At 48.4% G+C, this 25,642-nt stretch overlaps 1 protein-coding gene across 3 annotated transcripts in view; it reads right to left on the bottom strand.

The window, feature by feature from the left end:
* NAV2 (neuron navigator 2) overlaps positions 1-25,642 on the bottom strand; it is a 375,174-nt gene that overhangs the window by 218,357 nt on the left and 131,175 nt on the right. For all 3 annotated transcript variants that reach the window (XM_036258164.1, XM_036258163.1, XM_036258161.1), the window contains exon 4: positions 4,351-4,423. In XM_036258164.1, coding sequence (XP_036114057.1) covers positions 4,351-4,423 — 73 coding nt within the window. The remainder of the gene's footprint in view (positions 1-4,350; positions 4,424-25,642) is intronic.

Genomic DNA, 25,642 nt, shown 5'->3' with positions numbered 1-25,642 from the left:
TATGCACCCTGTAAAACCCAGGGGAAACATCACTGCCTCTCTGAAGCCGCCCCTGACTGTCCCGGGCAGAGCTGATTACTGCCTTTCTTTGGGCACCACCGGACCCTGTACATACAATTAACACAGCTCTCTTATTAACTGGAATTAAGGCTAGTTATGTATGACCGACTTGACTCTCTGTGCACTCCGGTGCCTAGCGCAGTACCTGGCATACAGAATGTGCCCCGCAAACACTTGGTGAACTAAGTAGGATAAGCCATAGCTCCAGACCTCCACCTCTCCGGGACAGAAAGATGGGCTCGGGGCCAGGTGTTCTCAGACTCCCAGGGATAAAGGCCTTACTTCCTCACAGGTTTACAGATGGTCATAACAGGTGGCGTGTGGGTTGGGGAGGGGTTGAAAGGATCTTGAAAATCACCCAGGGCAGGGTGAGGCCCAGGCTCACAGGACTCTGGCAAGTCTCCAAGAGCAAACGGATGGGTCTAACCTGTGGGAGCACTGAGGGGGCAGGGAAGCCTAGTCCAGGGGACGTGCCTCAAACCAGCAGCACTTCCCAGGGCTCCCCTGGGCCCGCAGCCTCTGCCTGCAGGCGCCGCGGTCTGCGCCCTGAACAAAGGCTCTCTGTGGCTCTCCACCAGGCAGGTCGGGGCAGGACCTGGGCTGCTGAAATGCTTCAAGGACAGGTGCATACACCCTTCTGGGTCCGAAACCAGCTGTAGTCACTGGGAAAGGGTGGAGATGTACCTATGGGGCTTTCCAACTGCTGATGTTATTTTTCATCAGCAGGAGCCTCAAGGCACTCAATCGCCTTCAAAAGGAAAATAAAAAGCATTAAAATGACATTATTTCTTTAAACACTAAACGCTTTCTAGTAGTTAAGCAGGTGGTTAGAGGGTGGGTAGCGGTGAGTAGCAGAGAACACCAGGCCTTTGAAACAGCAGACGTGAGAAGCTTGTCCACGGCTCAGCTGTGGCCTCCCCCTCCCACGTGGAACGTAACCGCTTTGGATTGGTTTCCTCATTTGTGTATCTGGGATGCTGTGACTACTGACCCCATCAGGTTGCTGTGGGGGTTAAAAAAAGATATAAAATGGGATGGCCTTTAGCTCAGTGATGGATACAAGGTGAGTTCTCAATAAATGGTTTCTATTCCTATGATTTAACAGTATGTCAAATGAGATCCCTGTAACTCTGAAATTGTGAATAAGGCCTATTGGAGGATAAAAGGCTCCAAGTGCCCTTGATTTATAAGTTCAAGGACTGAACAAAGGTTGGGGCCAGTCACCATCCCTTAAGACTGTACAAGTTCAGGATCAGTCTTACTAACAAACACCTTCGTCATCATCCCTCACTTTCCACCGAATCAATATAAGTAGATCTAGATGAGAGAATGCCGTTGAGGGTTCAGGAGGGTGGTGATGTTTGATGATCGCAGAGAGAGGGTATTTCCTCCCTCACCAAGGAACCAGAAGAGGGGGTCCCTGCATGCTGTGCAGTCAAAGACAAGGAGGCCCTAAAAGAACCATTCAAAGGGGGGTGCTGGTCTTCCAGTCCCCAGCTGGGCACCTGCTTGTCAGAGACTCAGCGGATCTGCCTCTTGGCCACCTGAATGAGGGCAAAGAGCTGAAGAGATCGTATGCTGGGGGACTTCCAGGTGACGTGGGCCTGTTCTACCTCCTGCAAGTGGCAGACGGAGCCCACACATTCCTGCTTGTTCTATGGCGGAAAACGGAAGAATCACCAGACTGAGGTCGACAGCCTTTCCAGGGCCGCCTTAGCGTGGGGACAAAGGGTGGCCTGGTCAGGGATGCGAACACTACCAGTTGAAATGAGCTACAAGAGCTGGTTAAATCTCACAGACTGCCACGGTCCTGGGAGCAGATGAGAGGGAGTCCCTGTCAGCAGGGCACAAGAGACTCCCACCCGGGACAACAGCAAGTGCCCATGAGGAAGACAGCGACTGTACCACCAGCTGAATTCTGCTGCCCTGTGCTGCTCTGATGCTGGAGGCTGGGGCTCAGGCACAGGAATGAGGGAAGGGAAAGGAAGTCCTATTATCATGCCCATCCCCCTCAACCTTCCAAAGCCACTTGCACTGGGAGGATGGGGGGGAAGAGCTCCGAGTAGAGTTTGAGAGTGAAGTTTGAAAAGGAACAAGACTGAGTTATCAGTATTGACATAAAACTGTTCTAATAATGAGCATGACTGAGGACTTATAGATTCAGCCAACATATCATAAGTGAGTCTCGACTCAGCAGGAAAGAGGGGGATGAACACAGAACAGTTGGGGACAGTTCCTGAAGTACCCAATAACTGATACACACTGGCTACGAATAGGCCTCTCTATGCCCAGACTCACAGGGCACACTCCAACACCAGCAAGGGCGGGGGCTGAGTGTCTGCCTGATCTGAGGCTAACAGAGTTCTCAATATTTTCTGCTTTCTTCCCACCTGCACATGGCATGCTCAGATTTGATCTACCTGCTGCCCCCAAAGACACCATGAACACCAGCTCTGAAATCACGCAGACCTGGGTTCAAATCCTGACTCTGCCACTCACTAGCTACCGGCCTTAAGGGTGTCACTCATAACCTCTTTAAGCCAAAGTACCCTCATCTGTAAACTCAGCCTATTATAAATTAAACTCCAGCCTCAGTTGTGAGAGCTGGAGCTGATGCACATAAAGGCCTTAAAAGTGCAGCCGGTATCACTCATTCAACAAATACTTATCAAGTAGATTCTCTATGCTTTAAGGTGCCCAGAGGATGAGGCAGGTGGTGTGTGTATGAACAAGGAAAAAGGCAGGGCAATGGGTAGATAGGTGGCAGAGAGGCCAGGGGTCCACATCCCAAAGAGCCCTTTCTGCTGAGAAAGACTCTCTAAAGTCCCTGCTGATGCTCTGCCAAGGGGCACAGACCCGTGGTCCAATCACTCCCGGACACTGGGAGGAGCACGTGCCTGCCACCTACAGGCCAGCATAGGAACTCTCCACCAAGAGGAAATGAGTCCCCCAAAATGGGAATCTGCATCTCCCTACCCATCCATGGAAACGCCACCAATCAATCATCCCATGCCCCAGCAATGTGCACACGCGTGTCTTTCTACCCGGATCTCAACCCAGTGGAGGAGAGCTCACACCCCAGGGGCAAGGGAAGCCTCCCAGGACGCTCCTCTCAGGGTTGGGAATAGGGCGCACCACCCAGCAGCTGCTCCAGGGACCTCCGGAAGCCGTGCCCATGCCTGACTGGGACAGGCCTGTCACATGTGAGTTCCCACTGGGGGAATCCCAACAGTCCCACTCAGAGACACGCCACACGCACGAGGCACCTGTTGTGCCAGCCCTGCCCCCCACTCAGCCAGGAGAAGCAAGCTTGCACTGCCTAGCAGAGCTGAGGCAAGAAGCAGGCCCCACACGGAATTCATCACGCTTGCAAACTTACCTGCTCTGGTGGACTGCTTCCTTCCTCACTACCCCTCCTCCCCACCCTGGACACCGGAGCGGATGCTCACAGGCATCCTTTCTCAACCCGAGCTTGCTGGCGAAATGTGGTACCATCTGAAGCCCAAACCGCGTTACCTGCTCTGGGAGAAGTGGAGGCAGGTGCAGACTAATGAGTTTGGGAGGATGCCGGGCCCATGGCAGCTTTGGAGCCGGAGGCTGCTTGTGTTTACAAACAGGAGAGAGCGCAGACGTTTCCAGAGCGAGATACTGCCTGGGGAGGCTGAGGGCTCAGACCAGCCCTCTCCAGACCAGTACCCAACTGAATGGCCAACCACCAGCAAACACAGATGTGCTAATTGGCCACCAAATCTGAGTTAATTAAAAATGAATCGGGATGTCAAAATGTAGCATCGCAGGAATACATCAAGGGCTTTTATTATTTTATTTTATTTTTAAAGCTAGGAAAAGTACTGCTTCTTCTAATAAAAGTAAGAGATAAGGATTAGGCATTTCTCCCTGGGAACCGCACAGTTTAAATATGTTCTGTGGTTAAGTGTTCTCTCTCCCACAGATAAGACCTGGCTTGATAATTAACTGAACGGCTAGTCAGGTGAATAAAATCAGCCCTGTTAGAGCCCTTCTCAGAGAAGCAGCTGTCTTCACTCCTGCCTCGCTGTCTCGCAGACATGGCCAGCATGGCTGAATAGGCATTCTTGGAGTGATTCTTGGGGTTGTCAAAAAGTTGGCATCCTCAAGTCTAGACAAGCATTGAGATGCCTCAAAACCAGAAGGAAAACAAAACCAGAAGAGCCCACCAGCATCTCGTGTCTTAACGGCACTCATGTCAATAAGAAACAGGTGGGAATTTCTAATGAGGAAAAGGCAGCTTCATGACAAGCGCTGACTCACCTTCTGCAGACAGCCCCTGAATGTTTATCCCCTTAGCTGCCAGGAAATTCAAGCAGGCATCTATGTTTTCAATCTAGGAGAAAAAAAAAAACACAAAACACAACAATATACACTCAATAAATGTTCAGCCTTCTCCAGAGCCATCTCTAATTAGAAACACGGAGCTGTCAGAGCGAGGGTTCCATGTGCGCTCACTGAAGCCCTGGCTGAGGAAAAGCAGAGGACATGAATGGATGCAGGTCAGGGCTCTGCTCTGTCTGTACTTGCACAGGAAAAGGTTACCTAATATCCCGACTGCACAGAGCCAGAAGCCGAGGCCTTGGATTGCTCACGGCTGCCAAAAATAACCAGGGCGGAATTGGAGCTCCTATGTTGATCACCGTCACCAGTGCCGTCCTGAAAACTTGAGCAGCTGCCAGAAGAGGTTAGCAGACCCACCCGTCGGCCAGCAGCTGGGAGAAATTTCTAGCCACCAAGGCAGCAGGCAGGCAAATGTACCCACAGTGAATGGGAGTTTCGGCAGGAATCTGGGTAGTGTTTACTCACAGAATTCTCAGGATGGCAGGCATTGCGGGTGACCAGGGAGGGCTGCGACCTCACTGAACCTCTCTGTCCTTTCTTTGTGTTTTCTGTGGCAAGAAGGGGCCCACCGGACAGGGACCGGGAGGTCCCCCAGCTGTGCCAGGGTTGATGCCACGGCCAGGGGCGAGCCAACGCCCAGCCCTCACGAAAGGACAACTAGGTCATTCCCAGAGGTTTGATTTGACTTCAGTTGTCAGGGTTAATTATTTTTTGGTCTACAGGAAAATGTTTGGGCTTGATTAATGTCAGTGGTGACCAGAAGGAAAAGAAATGGCTTTTGACTTGGCCCTGGGGATCTTTGAACTTCACACAATGTACATTTCTCACAGGAGATCACCCCTCGCCTCCACAACCACCCACCGCCCACCTGGCTTCCCAGGCACCACCAACATTCCTATGAACTCAAACAAGTATTTAACCCACGGCATTTATTATTTATTTATTTATTTTTGTTAATCCACCTGATGATATTTTTGCATTGATTTTTTGATAGACTGGAAGGGAGGGAAGGGGGAAAGAGAGAGAGAGAGAAGAAAAAAAAACATCAATGTGAGAGTAACACACTGATTGGTTGTCTCCTGCACGACTCCTAGTGGGGCCAGAGATCGAACCTGCAACCCAGGTACTTGCCCTTGGACCGGGAATCAAACCAGAGAGATCCTATGGTCCTGGGGCTGGCGCTCTAACTGCTGAGCCAGACTGGCCAGGGCGAATCGAATTTCACAGTGCACATGTGATCACCGTCCTTCCCTCTCCTCCTGCAATCACCCCGACGGCTCCTTCACAGACAGGGTGAAGCGTCTACAGGTTGAGAGCTCCGGTTTGCGTCGAGTGGCCCCAGGCTCCCTGGAGGTCGCGCCCGCCCCTCAGAGCAGCAGTTTCCTCCTCCACTCAGCCTCACGTCTCCCAAATGCTTTGAATTAAGCCTTGAGACAACTGAAAAAAACAGCTCCCATTTTAGGAGAATCCATCAAGCCTGAGTTGGAGGTGACCCCAGCCTTGTGTCTTTCAGTGCAGGTCTCCTCTTTCCCAGCCTCCAGCTCACCTTCAAGGAGACACTTTTCATCTCAAGAAAAAGGGGCAGAATGCAACTTCCTGCGAACTAAACAAATGCTGATGCCACGGGCTATGCCAGCCACCAGCACAGAACATCGCTTCTATAAAGAGGGAGGGAAAGCGAGACTGCCCCCACGTTCCCTTCTTCTCTCCGGCCCAGAACGACCCACAGCGACACCAGGGCTACCATCCTGAGGGAGGGGGAGAGGAGAAAGAAGAGCATGGCTGGAAGGTCCCTGTCGAAGGTGTTTTGCAGTAATTTGCTTTTGTTTATAAATATAATAAAAATTATACCTTTAAATGCTATTTTACCCTATTACAAAACCCAGATTTTGAGAAAATAACTACCAGTCCTTATTTATGCTATTGAGCACAATGGTAATATACCAGAACAACTCAGAGTGACTTGTTGCCCCCACAAAGAGGCATTGATGTTTAAATAATGATAAAATTATCAAATTCCTCTCTTCCTATCCTTTGGCAATTATGTTCCTGTGGAAAATGAGAAAAAGAGACAGCTGACCACTCCTGAATCTGTTAATGCAAAAATCAAAACACTTGATATTATCCTGGCGTATGTCACGAAGGTGGCCTGACATGGGTCACGTTTTCCAACAACAGAGCATGGCACTAAATTTAAAAGCTACCCACCGACATATTCAAGAAAAGCATTGCTTGTCCATCTGGTGTGGCTCAGTGGTTGAGTGTGGACCCATGCACCAAGAGGTTGGTGGTTCGATTCCCAGTCAGGGCACATGTCCAGGTTATGGGCCTGATCCCCAGTGGGGGGCATGCAGGAGGCGGCCAATCAATGTTCTCTCTCATAGATGTTTCTCTCTCTCCCCCTCTCTCTAAAATTAAGAAAGAAAAAAATTTTTTAAAAAAATCACTGCTCTACTACATTGTAATTCTATAGATGTTTTCTTCCAAGCAGCATAAAGACCATTTATTTGCCCCATTCGTGGGGCACTCAATAATATAATATCATTTAAAGTATGTGGTAATTTCTTCTTGCATGGCTAACCTTGGTATACGTCAGTTCAGCCATCTACTGGGCTTTCTCTTAATGCTCAAATTTATTACAGGGATTAATGATTATAAATAGGTTATCTAGGATATTTTCCCTCTGTTGATTTTTTAAAGTCCTGTCATTTTTTTCAGTGCATTCCATAATTTAGGTCGCTAGTTCTCCCCCGGGTGGAGGAGAATGGGAGAGAAGGGGCAAGGATTTCGTCCTTCAGGGGACATGTGACAATGTCTGGCAACATTCTGGGTTGTCACACTGAGAGGATTGCTCCTGGTGTCTAGTGCTGAACACACTACACTGCACAGGACAGCCCCACAACAAAGGAGTATCCAGTTCAAATAGCAAGAGTGCCACAATGGATAACCTGAGTGTCGTGATCTGTTTAATCATTCATCCAGTCGACATACTTGTTCGGATGTCTGCTCTGTGCCAGGCACTGTGCTCGCAGGTCCAGAGTCCCCTTCCCGTCCACCAGCCCACATTGAAATAATGCTTCTCTTTAGGGTCCACAGAGACACTGGACACACCCCCCCACGTCCATCTACGTCAGGGAGAATCAGAGCGTGTCAACAAGGGAAGCATTAGGAGCTTCCTTCACTAGGTGAAGACAGGGGGGCCTAAGGCCCCCGAGGTGCTTTCTCCTGAAGAGGTGAAGCAGAGCAGTGTGCAGGCGGCCAGATTGCTCTCCCCGAGAATGTTTCAACTGAAAGCAAGAACTCGGGTCATCATTTAGAAGATGACTCACAGGTCCATCAGGCACCTTGAATTTGTTCCCCTCCACTACAAATTCTCCGCTCACAGGAGGAACTCAAAAAACACTCAAATCCACTCTTTAATAATGTTCCACTGAGGTTAAAAATCACTCCTGACAAGGCTGCTCAGACCCACGCGCTTTTCATCTGCACCCCAGGAGGAGCGCGGGGCTGGGACGCAGAACGGGGTCGGACCTGGATTCCAACCCCCTGGCTTCGCTTGGAACGAGATCAGAAGGGGAGAAGGTTTCTTTGATCCAGGCTGTCTAGTGATTAAAATTCACCTTCAGGTTTTCTTCCCAACACTGTCCAGGTAAACAACCCATCTTCGTGCACCCCTGGGACTGCAAACTGCCATCAAACCCCACGAGGGGAGTGGCCCAGCAGCAGATCAGCACCCAGCACAGCACGAGGTATCCTCGGTCTCGTCTTTAATGAGGCTCCTGCGTGACCCAGACATGCAGTGCGAGATGAGATGAAGACCCAGTTAAAGTTGGGAGGCAGAGCAAAGGAAAAGACTCTTAACCAGCCAACTATGTAAATACGGCCGGGGCTGTTCATTAACACATAGCGGCCAATATAAACGACTTTCCAAAATTAGCTGGAGAAATCTGTGCTAAGTTTGACATTCCAGTGCTGCTGAGGGGCAGGGTGAGGAGGCTCTGGGATGGAGACCCTAGAGTTGACAGTGTTAGCAGGGGTGGGGCTGGAACCCTCACCGGGACCAGAGACCCTGGGAGCAGGAAGATGCTGGACGAATGAGGGGTCGAGTCAGGGGTCAGACCAAGACTGAGATGTGCTTCCCAGGGCTTCCCTTTGTGGCCCCCACCCGATGCGGTCCATGAACACACAAGAGACAAAGGCTGCAGGGAAGCCTGTCCCCCAGTCTCAGCCAGGCTGTCCATCCCACAGTGGAACACTTTCTCGGCAGTCTCTGAACTTGACACCCAGCAGGGCAACTCCCATGCACTCTGTATGCCGTGGTTTCTCACATCCAGATGTAGATCTCCATCCAAGACAGCCAGAGAGCTAGGAAAACCAAAACACATGCCAAACAACTGGAACGAGAAGGGAAGGGGGTGGGAGGCAAATGGAAAACTTCACATTTCATTCGCGATTACAGCTGGACTGGGTCTCCCGATACCGTCAAACACGCAAACCTCGGAAGCGCTGCTGTGGAGCTAGCTCCTCGGTAGCTTAGAGACTGATCAGATGCCATCTGTTGTGGCAGTTGTCATGGCAGCATTTCCCCCTGAAAACCAGTGTAGCCGAGTGCATCGTGCATGAGAATGAGGGGTGCAAGTGAAGGCCATCCCTACGGCACCCCTGCAGCCCCGGGAAGGGGGGGCTCCCGGCACACTGAGTAAGTGGGGTGCTAGTTTTTATGAGTTAAGAGTATCTCACCAGGGCTTCCCTTGGAAATCTCCATCCATGGAGGATGAAACTGGGAGGGGAGGCAGGAAGCTGTTGAACTGAAGTCAGTCACGGTCACGGCCATTTTTTAAATATCATGAAGCGCCTAAAGCCCAGGCAATGGGAAACCTGGACCTGACGGGGAGGAGTGAGAACTTGCAAGTACCAAGGCTGAGAGTACAGTGTAGCTTCTTCATGAGCTAGATCAGCACAGACAGCTTTCTTCCAGATGTGTGGGACCCTCGTATCTGATATTGCTCTTTGCCAACAAAAAATATCATCATTCGTCCATTCATTTATCCATTTCTTCACCCATATTTACTGAGCACCCGCTGGGTGTCAGACAATGTGCTGGTACTGGGTATACAGTGGTGAATAAAAGAGACATGACCCCCACTTCATAGATCCTACAGTCTAATGTAGGGGAATTGGCATTCAATAAATAGTGCACAAGTAATATGTGTCATGTATTGATCGACCTGGGGGACAGGAGTCAGGTAAGAATTTTTTAAGGGAGAGAGCAATTGGGTCCACAGAGATAGGGCTTTTGGTCTATTCTGTTCACTGATGCAGCACCATGCACCTAAAATAGCATGGAACACATCACAGGCACTCAAGAATATTTGTAGACAGAGGGGAATTTGAGCTGAGACTTAAGAGTTTGCTGGGTATCCAGCGTGGAAAGAAAAGAACATACCCATCATAGGAAACCCAATGCTTGGAAGTTTCTAGGCAGCAGGCAAAGTACCACATTTGGGAACCAAAAAAAAAAAAGCAGAAATGGCTGGAGGCCAGCGGGCAAGGAAGAGCAATAGAGATGACACTGAGCAAGAGCAGAGGGCCAGCCACACAGGGCTGCACCCAGGAGCTGATGTGGTGAAGGGGAGAGGTAAGGGTCCTTCCAGTTCTTAGGGAAGCCTTGTCACTGCCCCATTACCATGGCAACAGCAGGGATCCCAGGGATGGCTCAAGCAGGGTCCTGGAGGTGGGGCTCCAGAGACATCGGGGCTGGACAGGGAAACAGGGAGGAACAGAAAGGGGATGTGAGGATCTGTGGTCACGTGTACTTAGAAGATCTGTTTCATATCTAACCCTTCTGACACTCCTTCCTCTTGTTCTTTCAAAAAATAAATACTATAGAAAAGAAGGGAAAAATCCAATCACAAAACCAAACCAAAAAGGAAAATGCACTTTGAGCGAAGCCTCCAACTGCCTCTTTCACCAGTGCTGTCTGCCTCTTTCCCCTGCGTTCTTAGGGGCCACCACCTGATGCATGACTTGCTCAGCTTCATTTTCTTTCCGTCTGCCTAGGTCCGTGTTGGGCCCAGCATCATCGCAGGATCACACAGCTTATGGGCCACAGCATGGTCCTGGAGCTGCACAACCCCACAGGGCAGAGCTGGTGGGGTCCGACACTGTAGCTGTGATGCTAGAAGGGGACCCCAGAATAAAGGAAACGCACGGTAGCATTTCAAATTCTCTAGGTGGGGGAATATTTGATATCATCTCCCCTTGTTAGCCCCCCAGGCTGAGCTTGCTTGGCTCATGCTTAAAGCCATCTCTGTCCAGCAGTACGAGGGGTCCACACCTTCTGTCCCAACTTGGGCCATGCAAGCATCAACACTTCCAGCAAGTCAGCGGTAGCTCCCTTGGTGGCTTTGAAACAGAAAGCTTAAGAATGTGGGACTCAGACTGGATGGGGCTTGAGTCTCTCTGTCCGGTCTGTTTTTCTTGCTGCTTTGAAGCATTGCCCTTCAATTTGGCAATGTTACCCACCTTATCTTTTATAGCATTTGTAACTTCAGCTTTCCAACAATGTTGCGAGAATTCTTTAAAAAAAAAAAAAACTTTGTAGGAGTCTCTCTGCTGTTGTAGCAAATGGGTAAGTCCATATGGATACAAAAAATTCTTTAGAGGAGGAAAAATTGATAACAAGAATCTCAGATTCCTCCAGTGACTATCTTTCCAACTGCCTAGAATATTTCATTTTCCTATTATTTTCTGACTGCTCACTTTTTTCCCTTGAAGCAAAGAGAGAAACCTGGGAAAGGAGCTGTAACTAAAGGTGCAAAAGTCAGTCCTTATTCTGGAGGCTCCCATAATACACCCTCACAGCTGATCTCTGCAGAGTATCCCCTTTTAGAAATGGCACTCATTAAGAAGAGAAACTCCACTGGGGATCGGCATTGTCAGAGAGGTTCAACTGATGCCTTTGTGTGCATTCATTCAGTGTGACATTTTGAGTATCATTTTCCTATTAACAATTTTAGAGTAATGATCCCTAACTTCCTAGCACTCCCCAAAGGGACTATTTCAAGCCCAGGCCTCCAAGTCAGGAGCTTGACACAAATGCTAAAGGGGAGTGAATAGGACTATGGAGTGATATTTAGAGGACATAACATAGGCTTTGGGGTCAGAAAAAGCTGGGTTTAAATCCTGATCCTGCCATTTACTAAAATGTGGTCTTCAGCAAGTGGGCTAATCTGTAAAATGGGCATTACAACACCTAGTACATAGGGTAGTGGTGGTCACTAAATGAGAGGATATATGTGTGATGCTAACCAAGTGTTCAATAACTGGCAGTTTTGTTCTGTGTTGCCATTTTTGATGTGAATGTCACCAGGGAATAGTTCTAAGGCCACGACATGCCCAAAGCTGTGCCTGGGCTGAACTCTGGAAAAAAGAGAAGGAAATCAGCTTATTTGGACTGCCTTCCATTTCCTCCTCCTGCCTTTCCATTCACACCCAGCTGACCAGGACTCTGGGCCCTCTCCCTCGCCTGATGCCGTGCCTGCCCCTTGCCAACCTGTCTCCTGAAAAGATGCTGATTAATTCACACCACGGCAGAAGGAACTGCTACTGGCTTCCTGCAGGTCACCTCTTCCCAGCGGAACATGTATTCCATCACAGTGACTAGGTGGCAGCGTCTGCTGAAAGAATACAAACTTTGGACTCCACATGGATTCTGGTTCCCTTGCAGATTACCCATGAGGCCCTGGGAAAATTATTAATTGCTTCTAGTCTCAAATTTGGATTGACATATGTCAAAGGTCCGGAAGTACACACAGTCAGAACTTTAAAAAGGCTCCTTCCTCACACGATTCCATAAAGGCAGAATACCAGCTACCCCAGGCCTCTCCTGAAAATAAAAGATCATTACGAAGCTGTGACATTCTGAGACTTGCTAACTCTACAGCACTAGAACTAGGAATGGGTTCCTTGAAGCTAGAATTCATTTGACCCTGTTGGAATCAGTACGTACTGTCCACAAAGCTTTCTGGTCAGAGTGTCCTCTTCTAAGTTACATGGGAAACCATAACCTTAGACAAATAGTTTTGCTAAAAAGAAATGTTTTGTGTGTGCATGTGTGCATGCTTGTGTGTGTGTGTGTGTGTTTGTAGAAAACTTTGGCATTACCTACAAAGGAGTGTCTAAACTCAGATTCCAACTTTAACAAGAAAACCCCGACTTATGGACCCCAACACATGGCTGCCTCTTGAACCAATGGGAACAGAGTGGCACTTGGAGAATTTCACCCAGGAACTAACTAGACCTTAGTAGCCTCATTCATTCCTTGAAAAACAATGACTGAGCATTTAGTCTCAAGCAGACCAAGCTCGAGGGGAAGGGGAAACAGCAGGGACAAAACAGTGTGGTCCTTCTCTCACGGAGCAGCCAGCCAGCCGCCTGGGCAGGACACACCGTAAGCAAGTATCACCCAGTAAACTTAGCTCACAAACAATGGTAAGCGCCAACTTACACCTGCCAACTCACCTACTGCAAAGCCGGACGCTGACTCACTTTGCTCTTTTTAGAAGGTCCGGGCTCTTTCTGAATCTTTGCCGTATGTGCATGCTGAAACCCAAAAGCCACCACACAGCCTTCAACAGAGCGCAGAATATAAATACAAAATAAAACAAAGCCGCAGATCCTTGCTATTCCCCGGAGTGCAGCCACTCCTCAGTTTTGGAAATACCACTAGAACGTACCATTTCACCTGCAAAACAAATACACATAAAGGAACAGGGTAATGGGGTCATTTGCAGACGAAGGCCAAGAGCCAGACGCGCTCACCAGCGTGGGGACTGGTGTCGCACTGGTGTGCAGTGCAGTTTTGTGGCTCAGCCAATTTGCTAATGTCTGTAGTTTGTGGTCCCTCTGGGCTGCTCATGAGTAGTCCACCCATAGGTTTCAACCTTGCAAGTCCAAGGACAGCAGGTATGGAATTACAAGACACATCCTGGACGCATGGACAACCAGGAAAGCCAAGCCAAGCAGATATGTTTGAATGTTCAGGACTCATTTCAGAATCGTGTAAGACTTTGCCCTCCCAATGGGGTAACAGTTGGAATAAAGGCAACTGCTCTGTCACCCTCTGCCTGCATATGCCACCCTTAGTGGTCATTTCCACAGGAGATGTAATTCAAAACTGCTCTTCCCTTCTCTCTCCAATCCCTGACATTCTAGCAATGAGTGGGTGATTATTATACACCTGGCATAATTCTAGGGCTCTTCACATACATTACCTCTAGTGATTTTTTGTTAATTCTCACCCATGGATATTTTTCCATTATTGTTAGTAGTAGTAGTAGTAGTATTTTAGATGAAGTGGAAGTGAGGGAGGGAGAGAGAGAGAGAAACAGCGATGTGAAGAGAGACACCGCAATTGGTTGCCTCCTGCAGGACCCCAACTGGGGCCAGGGATCGAACCTGCAACCCAGATACATGCCCTTGACTGGGAATCAAACCTGCTGCCCTTTGGATCACTAAGCAAAACCAGTCAGGGCCATTACCTCTATTTTTTAATCTCAAAGGTTGTTTGTAGGTATGGCTAAAGAGCCGAGCCCAAATTCTAGACCACTGGTGATCATTAATATATAATTTGGGAGATTTTTGCAAGTGGTAAACAAAATACTTTACACCAAGAAACAAGATTTGGCAAATAGTTTCAAATTCTAAAATCTCTGACTACAGCAAAGAACTACATGCTAACCAATCAGAAATGATACAAGATTAAAAACAATTAAGAATGTTACAAATATTAAACTAATTCTCAACTCTGCTTCCTGCCATGGCCAGAACTCAGAGGCATGGTCCAATCCAACGGAAGAGAACCAACTAGACCAGGAAGGGCTCTATTACAGGATGTCCTTGAGCTTTCCAAGGCTACAAGATATCTAATGCACCTGTGAAGAAACAGTGACACTTTTCACTTGTCATGCAATGCTAAGCTCTGTTACTATTTTCATCTTTCTCAAAGATTCAGTTGAACCAATTAAAACAGCAATTTTTGTGAGTAAAAAATGGATGAATATTGGCTATTTCAAACGATTCTACCTATCTATCAATGTGTTAGGAAGACACCCTCCCCCTAAAGGCTAAAATTCATCTGCTAGGTGATAACAAAAATAGAGCACTTTACAGCCATTGATAGACAAAGCAGCAGTGAACTCAGAAACTCAGAAGAAAATCTCTGCAAGTCTCTCTCAAAAGAGTCTCACAAGACTTCCTCTCTCTCCCCTCTCCCTGCCTTCCTCTCACTCAAAAAATAAACAAATAAATAAAAACATATTTTCAGGTGACGATTAAAAAAAAATTTTTTTTTTAAAGAAACCCCCATCCACCCTGGCTGGTTTGGCTCAGCAGTTAGAGCATTGGCCCGTGGATCAAAGAGTCCCAGGTTCAGTTCCTGCTAAGGGGCCACGGCATGTACCTCGGTTGCAGTTTGTCCCCGACCCCGCTTGGGGTCGTGTGGGTGACAATCACTCGATATGTCTCTCTCACCTCAATGTTTCTCTTTCTCTCTTCCTCCCTCTTTCCCTCCCACTTTATTTAAGGATAAATTCAAAAATGTCCTCGGGTGATGATTAAAAAAAATAAATAAAATGAAAGAAAGCCCCATCCACAGGCTAAATTCTAAAGGCCCTTTGCTTTAGCTTCAGGTCGGGTTTCTTCTGCACAGTCCTTTTAGAGAAGCAGGTGGGGCCGGGGAAGGTTTAATTCCAAGTTGATTCATCTCGAGACCTCCAGGTACAGTTCCCCCTTACAATAGGGAAGGGGACCCCGGCTGCACGCTTTTCTCCTCTCGCCTTCCTGTCCCTTCAGGAGAAAGACGAGATTTGGGTCTAGTTCTGCCACCCCATCCAACTCTGCACGACTGCAGCCATGTTCACACCACTGTGGGGATCCCTCTCACCCACCAAATCGACTCCAGAGGAAAAGCCAATTCATGTCTAAGTGTTACCATTTCCATTGTGATTGGGAAATTCTCCTGGGGGAGAGAGAAATTGAGGATGTCATGGGACCAGAGGTGAATTCTGGGGACTGTGGATTTCTCAAGGCTTCCTGGTTATCCTTGGGCAAGGTACTTAACTTCCCTGAGCCTCAGTTTTCCTTTCAGTAAAATGGGTATACTGATTCCCTTCTTGAAAACCCTGTAGAGGCCTCCCAAAGAACCAGTATTTGTACTCTTAAAAAGCATGAAGCACTGGGCTAAATTCTTTTTCCTACATTATTGTTTCAGTTCATTTTTCATCACCAGAGAAGGCAGATGGCCTCTACCTTCTCCATCACTCTCCCGATGGGGAATGGAGGACAGAGGGCTTTCTGAAAACTCCAGTTGCTAAAGGGCAGAACTGGGATCTGAACACATCATGGAAAAAGTTTAAAGTTATAAATACAGGGAATTAACAACCAAAGAGCAAGAGCTTCAGTAATGTTGAAGGAGAAAAACAACCAGTGTTTGGTTTCTCTCCCTGCCGCGGTGTGACCAGGCAAGTAACCAGTCCATCCAAACCAAATCCAGTCTTTACATCAAAAGGACAAAAGACACTTCACAGAGGAAGAAGTCACTTGCCCCATGTCCTTTTAGACATGTTTTGTGGAAGGTATTTATGTTCTTTTATAGTGTTTTAAATCGTCAGGTGCAGGAGGAAATATTTAAAGCCATATAAACACCAATAGGCATTACTTCAAATTCAAAATGTTCCCCAAACAGGCATCTTCCCAACCACCATGGCAGTGCTTAAGATTTCTGAGGAAGTTCATGATACGCATAAGACTGCAATAGTTTGGAGCTGACAAACCTTAAATGTGTGGAGGGGGCAGGTAGGTGACAAATGACTAAAACACGTTGGGAATAAGGCAATAGGGAACAGTGGGGAGCATGACAAACACACCCCACGCCTACCTACAGGGGCAACTGCTACCTAGTTTATACCATCTTTTGCCTGGGAAGTGACTACACAATGTTGCCAGATTATCAGAGCTTTTCTTTAAAAAATTCAAAGATAAATTTTTATGAGATATATGGATTTTCATCTAACTATTGGCATCTGTTCAGTTTCTGTGTGTGTTTTAAAAAAATCTTCCAGGGTGTTACCTCAAAAAATTAAAAATTGAACTTCTATTTGACCCAGTGATCCCACTTCTAGGAATATACCCTAAGAAGCCTGAAACACCAGTCAGAAAGAATATATGTATCCCCATGTTTGTAGCAGCACTATTTACAATAGCTAAGATCTGGAAATAGCCCAAGTATCCATCAGTAGATGAATGGATAAAAAAGCTGTGGTACATATACACAATGGCGTACTATGCAGCTGTAAGAAAGAAAGATCTCTTATCCTTTGAGACTTCATGGAGGGACCTGGAAAGTATCATCCTAAGTGAAGCAAGCCAAACAGAGGAAGACAAGTATCATATGATCTCCCTTATTTGTGGAATATAATGAACATAACAGTTTGAGGAATGGGGTAGTCCCAGAGACGTGGAAGTGGGGTACAGACTGAATAGGGGTTGGTGGGGGAGAGATAAACCACAGAACTTATATGCATTATGCATGAACAGTGGACATGGACAACAAAGCTGGGGACAGGGTGGGGAGGGAGGGGGAGGGGGCAATCAGTGGGGGAAAAAGGAGAAACATCTGTAACAAAAATTAAAAAAAAAAAAAGAAAACCAAAAAAGTCTTCCAGGCCCCGGCCTGTTTGGCTCAGCGGTTAGAGCGTTGGCCCGCGGACCAGAGAGACCCGGGTTCAGTTCCCGCTAAGGGCAAGTACCTCGGTTGCAGTTTGTTCCCCGGCTCTGGTTGGGGTTGTGTGGGCGGGTGGCAACCAGTCAATGTTTCTTTCTCTCTTCCCCTCTCTCTCCCTCCCGCTCTATCTGAAAATAAGTGCAAGAATGTCCTCAGGTGAGAATTAAATGAAAATAAATAAAAAAATATTCCGGGATATGAACTAAGCTTGTCAGCCACCACTGTCTGCCTGTTGCTTAGGAGAGGACCCCGGCTCACCCACTCACCCGTTCCCAGCACGCCGACGCTGTAGGCTGACTATGCCTTAACAAAGTGCAAACAGGAATTCCTTACTACTTCTGTTTCACGAAAAATAATAAAATAAAAAACCAAAACACACATATAGAAGACACCCCTTTGATGCTAGGCTGAAACATAAGAACTCCATGAAGACATATGCAGGGAGCTGGAACCCAGCATGAGGCCCAGGTGGCTTATATATCTACATGGTTATAAATCACCATCCAATTCCCCTTTGAGCTCAAGGAGATTTGTAGCTACTCCCCCCCCCCCCCACCCCACCTCCATGCTCACATTTGCTAAGTTCTTTAACCTCACTGAGCACCATGTTGCCACTCACAACACCTCAGTTCCAAGGTAAGTGTGATGGGAATTTCTCCAGCAAATATTTACCAAGCATCTACCAGGTGCCAGGTGGTGTGGGCAAACGGACAGATGTGACCGCACCTTCCAAGGAGTCAATGTCTAGTGGGATTCAGGCAGCGAAGTACAATGTGCTAAAGGATTAGCACTTCAGCTTGTCAGTGGAGGCAAGGAGGGTCACAGAGGGTAAGTGGGCTGAAAGGGGTAGAGAAGGCACGTGCAGACTCTGGGACCACGGCACATGCACAACTGAGATCCTCCCAGCCTAGGACTTCCTCGGGTCCTCGGACAAGAGGATGTCTAATGAATCCTAACCCTTCCAGAAAAAGAAAACTGATGGGCTCATTCAAAATATTTAGTTAAATTTAAACACAGCCCTTTAGCGAGCTTGTTAAATTAAAAAATTTTAAACAACTTTGAAAACTAACATAAGTTTAAATGCCTGTTTGCACAGGGATATCTCAAAAAAGGCTTTCTTTACTTGGCTCTAAGGCAATGTTAGCAAAATGTGGTCACCAGACCAGCAGCATCAGCATCATCCAAGAGCTTGTTAGAAATGCAAATTCTCCAGCTCTTCCCCAGGCTACTGAATCAGGTGAGACCCAGCAATCAATTTTTTATGCACACTAAAGTTGGAGAAGCATAGCTGGAGGAAGCTTTGCCAAACCCAATGCTACCTCACTTATTAATGAAAATAATGTTGTTTTGGTGTCTTTTCCCTAAACCTTTGTGACCAAGTTAAAATATATAATTGTGAGAGAAGAGACTGGACTTGAGAGCATTTCTTGGTTTAGGGTGACTCAAGTTTCTCTAAAGCATTTAGTAAGTTCATAGTGTATCTGACATTAGAACTTTATATGTAACATCACCCGCACTCTCTAGGAGGCTCTTGGATGGTTGGACTGTTAACTGTTTAGCTCATTCATCCAAGAAGCATTAGCTGAGCACTTTCCATGGATCTAGCACCCGGTGCTGGGAATATGAACATATTATTGAACTAAAAGAGATGAAAAAGCCATTTATGTGTATTACAGAACTTTGAAATTATTAAATAGTATATAAGATATGATAAATCTCTCACAATTTTTGCTCAAATGTCATATTAATTATAAGACAAACACACATTCTTAGGAAACACAGTCCCTACTTGTGAGTTTCCATGCACATTAAAGAGGTCAGGTGTGTCCGGTATTCACCTGATTTCCAGGGGAGAGGGCACTGCCAGTCACATGACAGCTCAGTGGCCTACAAGACGGGCAACGCTGGGAGCTAAATGTGACCCACTTTGAACGTACAGGTGTAGAAAACTCCTTTCTGAAGAGTTCTAACAATGGAGATACCCTGCAGTCAGTCCAGAAATCCAAGGGCCTCCCAGAAGCTAGATGAGCCTCTGCTATAAACCCAGATAGTTACCGTCTAAAACAGTAAGAGTTACTTTGCTTGAATCTCAGAGCATGAGTTTCCTACCATTGCTGTAACAAAATACCAAAAACGTAGTGGCTTACAACAACATAAGTTTATTATCATACAGTTCTGGAGGTCAGAGGTCCACAGTCAGTTTCTCTGGGCTCCCTCAAGGAGTTGGCAGCTGCATCCCTTCTGGAGGCTCCGGGGGAATGTTTCCAGAGGCCACCTGCATCCCTGGATGGTGGTCCCTTTCTCTATCTGCAAAGCCAGCCGAACAGCATCCGCCCAGTCTCTCTCTGCTCTGCTTCCATAATCACGTGTGCTCTCTTTGTGATCACATTGGGCCCACCCAGATAATCAAGCATGATCTTCCCATCTCAAAATCCTTAATTACACCTGCAAAGTCTGCTATCATGTAAGTAGTATTCACAGGGGTAGGGATTAGCAGGTGAACATCTGGGGGTACAGCACATTGTTTGGCCTACCCCATTGAATGCGTATGAAAAAACCCTCTAATGCACAAGTCAACAGTTAGTGTATATGTGACTTGTAAGTGGGGAAGGGAACAACCATGGAAAGACATTCATCGTGAGCAAGGATGATGCCAGGTGCTTTTGACGCCATCTCTCATTCATCATTCCAACAGCCCGAGGAGGCAGCTACATCAACCCTCCTTACAGCTAAGGAAGAGACTCAGAGATGCAGTCACTTGCCCAGCACGTACGTCCAGTACGTGAGACGCAGCTCCATCCGATTCCAGAGTCCGTGATTATTCTTTCTCCCAAATCTCCTTCCCATGATGTCATGAACCCCCCCCCCGCCCAAGGCTCAGCGCATACCTATATGAGGGGCTGGTATAACGAGCGTGATTTGTGCACCCCCACATCACAGTCAGTGTTTTTTCTCCCTTCAGTCAATTTCCTTGTATACAGAATAGCATAACGGTCAAGGGGATGGACCGCAGAGCCAGCCTCCCGGGGTTCAAACACTAGCTTGTCACTTATTAGCTGTGTGACCCCAGGCAAGTTACTCAACCTCTCTCTGCTTTAGTTCATCTGTGAAATGGAGTGATAACGGTTTTATAAAGATAAAATCAGTTAATGCAAGTAACAAGTCTAGAACAGTGCCCAGCTATACGTGTATACGGTAAGTGTTTGCTATTATTATTATTCTATAAAAACATGGACCGAGCTGGGGACCAAGGCAATGATCTTAGCCTCTACAGCATGAAGGGAAAAGGACAAATGTTCTTTAACGTGACTCACAGCTGGTCCCCAGCAGAGCACAGTGAAGGTATCAGGGTCTAAGTTCTCCATACCCTTCAGTGGAATGAACAAAATATATTTCTCATTCCATAGGGTTGTTATGAGAATAAAATGAGTTAAAACATGTAAATCACTTAGAACAGTGCCTTACCATTTTTATTACCAACATTAATTTCTGGTAGGTTATAAAGATGCCTAAACATGGTTACCTCAAGCAACACAAAAGAAATCAATAAACTAAAAATTAAACTGCAATGTCCTATTTGGGCCCTCTGGATAAACCAAAGAAGAAAGGAATTAAGAGAAGGAAAGATACTGTCAGAACAGGGCCAAGTACCCATTGCTTAAATCCCAGAACTACCAAGTTAATACCCAGAGCTCAAATCACTGCTCAGTTACAGGGAATGACATGAGAACAATGGTATGTTACAGATCTCTAGCCACATGGCCAAGTCCAGGCAGCCCCCTCCTTGGTCTTTCCATCCATCCATCCAGCCAGCCAGCCAGCCAGCCAGCCATCCAGCCATCCAACATGCATTCAGTACTGCTATATGCCAGTCACGCAAGTCATCAGTGCTGACGCAGGATACCCAGGTGAAAGACATGGTGTCTCTTTCAAGAATGTAAGTCAACAGACAATCACAAGAGAGTGTGTTATGAGACATGGAGGCACAGGACACCAGGAGACACAACACACAACAGGCACCTAATTATCTCAACTACGTGAGGTAACAACTGACCTGAGTATTAAAGGTTACAGTACCCAGGTGGCACGATCGTAAGGTCTTCCCAGCAGACTGGACGGCAGGCGGCAGAGTACACAGGCACGAGCGCACGTGGCTTCCTTGGGGCACCCCAAGTTCTAGTATGTCTGGGGTACAGAAACTGAGTGGCCAAGTGGCAAGAGGTGAGGGTCACTGGATCACGAAGGCCCTTTCTTCTCTTGCATACTCAGTGTTTGGAGATGAAACGGGACCCCATGATGGTGTGGAACAGAGCTGGGACCAGAGAGGCAGAGACAGACGTGGTGGTTGTCCCTATCTTTGAATGGCAGTGGATGTCCCACCTTGAGCAGGAGGAGTGGACGCTTCCCACTTTGCTTTAAATTCAAAGAGGCCGTGGACTTTTCTTCGTGCCTTCTTGGATCTGTAACATATGTGCGTCCTTAGGACGGTGTAAAAATAGGCCCAGGGGCCCAGGGCAGAGCACCTCAGCTGCCCGAGGATCTCAGACACTCCCCAGGCATGTGGCCGGCTCTCCGGCAGCTGTTGGGAGGGCTCAGGGTCACTGGGCCTAGAAATCAGATCCTGTTGCAGATGGCCTTCCCTTGGCCCAGGACGCTCTGCGGAGAACAGTCTGAGGTCCTGGAGCCAGCCTCTTCAAGGCCCTCTCGAGAGGCTGCTTTTTGCTAAGGGCCCCCTTTTCCTGAGTTCCCACCAACAGGTCGACTCAGGCCCTTTCCAGAAATGATCCATTTCCCCCTTCTTGCTAACTCCCAACTAAACCCAGCGGATTCTGCTGTATCCACAAATAAAAAATAAGAACAGGGGTTGGTGAGGTGAGGACTATTCTTACTCCACCCTTTCTCTGTCACACAAGAAACACCACACACTCCTGAGCTAGACAGACTTGGGTTCGAGCTCCTCTGCCTCCTAGGTGAGTAATCTGAGCCAAAAAATAAGCTTTGAAAGCCCCAGTCTCCACGTGCAAAATAGAGACATTAATTGCATCTACGTCACAGGACTGTTTTGGGAAATAACTGTAATAATTAGGTAAAGCTCTTAACATGTTCTGTGCATCGTGAGGGCTCAGCAAACGTAAGTTCTCTCGTGGGAACCGCACAGTGGCCCTGCAAGGCGTGATCATTTCCCACAGTCCAGGGGTGGGGGAGGGAAGAGGTGCTGAGAGGCCCAATGGATTATCCAGGGCCACAGTGTCTAATAAGCCCCCACCCAAAGGTGAAGCTGATCGTTCTTGAAATGTCTGTTTCTTTGAAAATACCTAGGTATCTTGGAAAGTCATCCTCCCGTAAAGAGCTTTGTGACTTCACAGAGGTTACCTGACGTATAGCAGCCCCTCAAGGCAGGTACTGTTACAGTTTCTGTTACAGACGCTGGTCCCCGAGACCCCAAGGGACACGCCCCAGGTCACAAGCAGCCCGCAGGAGCGCGTGCTGTTGGCCGTGAGGCCGTGTAGCGCCCAGAGGTCAGAGGGGAAAGGAAGATCTAGTCTGTCTTTTCCCAGAGGAGACTTAGGACCAGAGAGAGGACTGGATCCAGGAGCAGCGCTGGGACCTGACGCCCAGGCTGAGGGCTGGTGCACCTGTGCTCTTTCTAGAGTTCATCACACTGTGTCTTCCCAGGGGCTGGTCTTCTGGAGGGCTTCAGCGGCATCTGCAACAGTGGGAGGGGAGGGGCCGGGGAAGGGAGGGGCTAGGACGGCCCTGCCCTGGGCCTTGTACCCCTACTGACAACAGCAAATCAGCGTTCATCGCCTTCACGTATGGGGCTCCACAAATGCTTTTATTTGGGGGAAAGGGGGCTCTGCTCACAGAATAAACATTTGAGAACCACAGCCCTGTCCTTCTCTGTGTCTAAGTGCAAACTCCTATTGTCTTGAGAACTCAGGTGCTGGCGTTTTCCACAGGAGCCCCAGAAAGGACGGGGTGAGGAGCGGAGCTGTGCCCTCAGCAGCAGGAGCCCTGAACTTGGGGGGGGTCTGTGGAGCCCCACGGGGCACATGGGCTGGCCTCTGGAACCGGTGATCCACTTGGGCTGTGTGCAAAGTTCTGGGGTATGCACCCCCTGCGGAGGAGAGGGCAGGTTGCTCTTCTCCAATTTTCAAAAGGTTCCATGTCCCCAAATACACAACTAACTACTAAAACTAACAAACCATCCTTACCATAGAAACTGCTATGTACTGAGTGCTGGCCAAATGCTAGGAGAGCAGGGATAATAAGGTCACTTACCTCAAAGGGCCGTTGGGAGGATGAACTAAGAGGGTATTTGTCAAGCACTTAGAATGGCACCTGTCACAAAGCAAATACTCTATAGGCTTTCGTTGTAATTATTATTACCCACTATTATCACTTTCACTGCCTCTTTGTCCGCACAGGAACCTTATGAGGTATGTAGTATTATCAATCCCACTTTATAGAAGAGGAAACAGAGGCCTCAAAAAGTTAAACAATTAGCTCCAGGCCACAGACCTGCAGAGAAGGAACTCAAACCTGGCCTGTCTGAGTCTCAGGCCCAGGCCGGCCCCCAGTCTGGGTGCACTGAGAGCAGAAGGCAGGAGGACCCCCGAGAATCCAGGAGGCAGCCAGGCAGTGCCGGGAGGCCCCAGATGACCCCAGGCCCGAGACCAGCCAGCCGGAGGGGAACACAGGCCCGGGGCTTTCCACGGAAAGGGCCCGCAGGCCTTGCTAACGTACCTCTCCTAGTCGACCGCAGAAGGCCAAGCCACTTAAAATAAAAACAATTTAAAAAGAAAACCACCCCGGCAGTGGCCAGCCCTACGCGCCAATGTGAGCCAATGCCTTGGAGCTCTGTGGGTTCAAGGAACAAGGCAGGGGCCGCCCCAGGGCCGCTGGCTAAGCTCCAAGCAATGTTTCTCTTTCCAAACGAACACATAACTCTGCTGAACACACCACTTGAAAGCCAAAAAGATGCCCCGAGGTTGCCGTGGCAACGCCAAACAGACAAAACATTTAACCAGCTCTGACGCACACACACACTTATTTAAGGGCCAAGTGGACTGATTTGGAGGGGGAGAGGGGAGTGTTGTTTCTACAGCACTCTAAGGATTTGGCCCCCAAAGCATTTAGGTCAGACTGGAACAGGGCAAAGACTCCAACATACTCGGAGACCAAGCTTGCCAGGGAAAGGGAAGTCCCTGCCATGCCTCTGCCTTGTGGTCGGGGTCACAGTCCTGTTTTATGAGGCCAAGAGTTACAGATGCCGATGGTCCTAGCTCTGCCTCTCCCTGGGGACAACCCTCCATTACCCGGCATTCCCGTCCCCTCACCCCACAGTGGGGGGTGCCACGCCGGCTGCAGCGGGATCAGAGGGTCCAGCAGGCCCGCGAGTGTAGAACCATGTGCAGATCTGAAAGCAAGCACATCAGTGCTGATGTTGAAAATATTAACCACCGTCCCCCACCAGGGAGCGTTTTCATTGTCCAGATCCCGTGGTTCGACTTCCACCCACAGGAGCTGAGGACCATGGTGGTTTTCCATTAGGGATCTTTGCTCCGGGGTCCAGCGGAGGTTTCTCTGTGAGCTGTGGCAATCTGAACAGTGATGATGAACACGGGAGACTTGTTCCAGGTCTGAAAAGACCCCCGTGCCTGTGGGGTCTGCTGTCCTCTGGGGTCCTCCATGTCTCAGCCCCCTCCTTGGACACAACATGGCAAAGAGCTGATGTTGCTGAGGGGCTAGAAGAATCTCACCAGACAGCTGTTATCACTTGGGGAGGATCAATGAACTCATATTGCAAAACCTTCCTCAGCAGGGTCCGTGACATCCTCAGGTTAACAGATTCTTCAGAAATGGGAATCCTCGTCTACCCATCCCTCCCCTGGTGTGAGCCCTCCTGCCTTTCAAGACTCACCCCTGAGAAGTTATTCTAAGCCCCACCCCCCGTGCCCACGGTGCAATGGGCCTAGCCCAGGGCCTGGTATTAGTGGGCACTCTGTGCATGTTTGCTGACTGGTGGCTAAAGGTATGCGATGCCACGCCCATGCTTCTGCGCCAGTGCTCCTGGAATTCTCTAGTCCATGTGCCGCAAGTGTCTGCTTTCGCCTCCCCGTCCTCTGGGAGGAGAGCAGGACTTGAATCAGGGCCCGGAGCGCAGGAGTCAGAGCAGGGGCTGGAGCTCTGGGTGGGTCAGGAGGAGGAGGGGCAGTGAGAGGTGGGAGGAAGAGGTGAAGGGCTCCTACCTCCTACCCGCAAAAGCAAAGCTCATGTTCCTACACACCGATAAGCTGATGAAATGAATTTGCCCCTTGAAGTTGGAGTAACACCCATTCCTCCTGCTCTGAAACAAAATTGCTTTTCTTTGGCTTCATTACTAAAGGCCCCGAAGATGCTCTATTTTCTTAGGGAGTGAACACA

The sequence above is a fragment of the Molossus molossus genome, unplaced genomic scaffold, assembly GCF_014108415.1.
Source record: "Molossus molossus isolate mMolMol1 unplaced genomic scaffold, mMolMol1.p scaffold_m16_p_13, whole genome shotgun sequence".
NCBI lineage: Eukaryota > Metazoa > Chordata > Mammalia > Chiroptera > Molossidae > Molossus > Molossus molossus.
The sequence above is the reverse complement of the archived record's forward strand: the minus strand, read 5'-3'. Positions and strand labels throughout refer to the sequence as shown.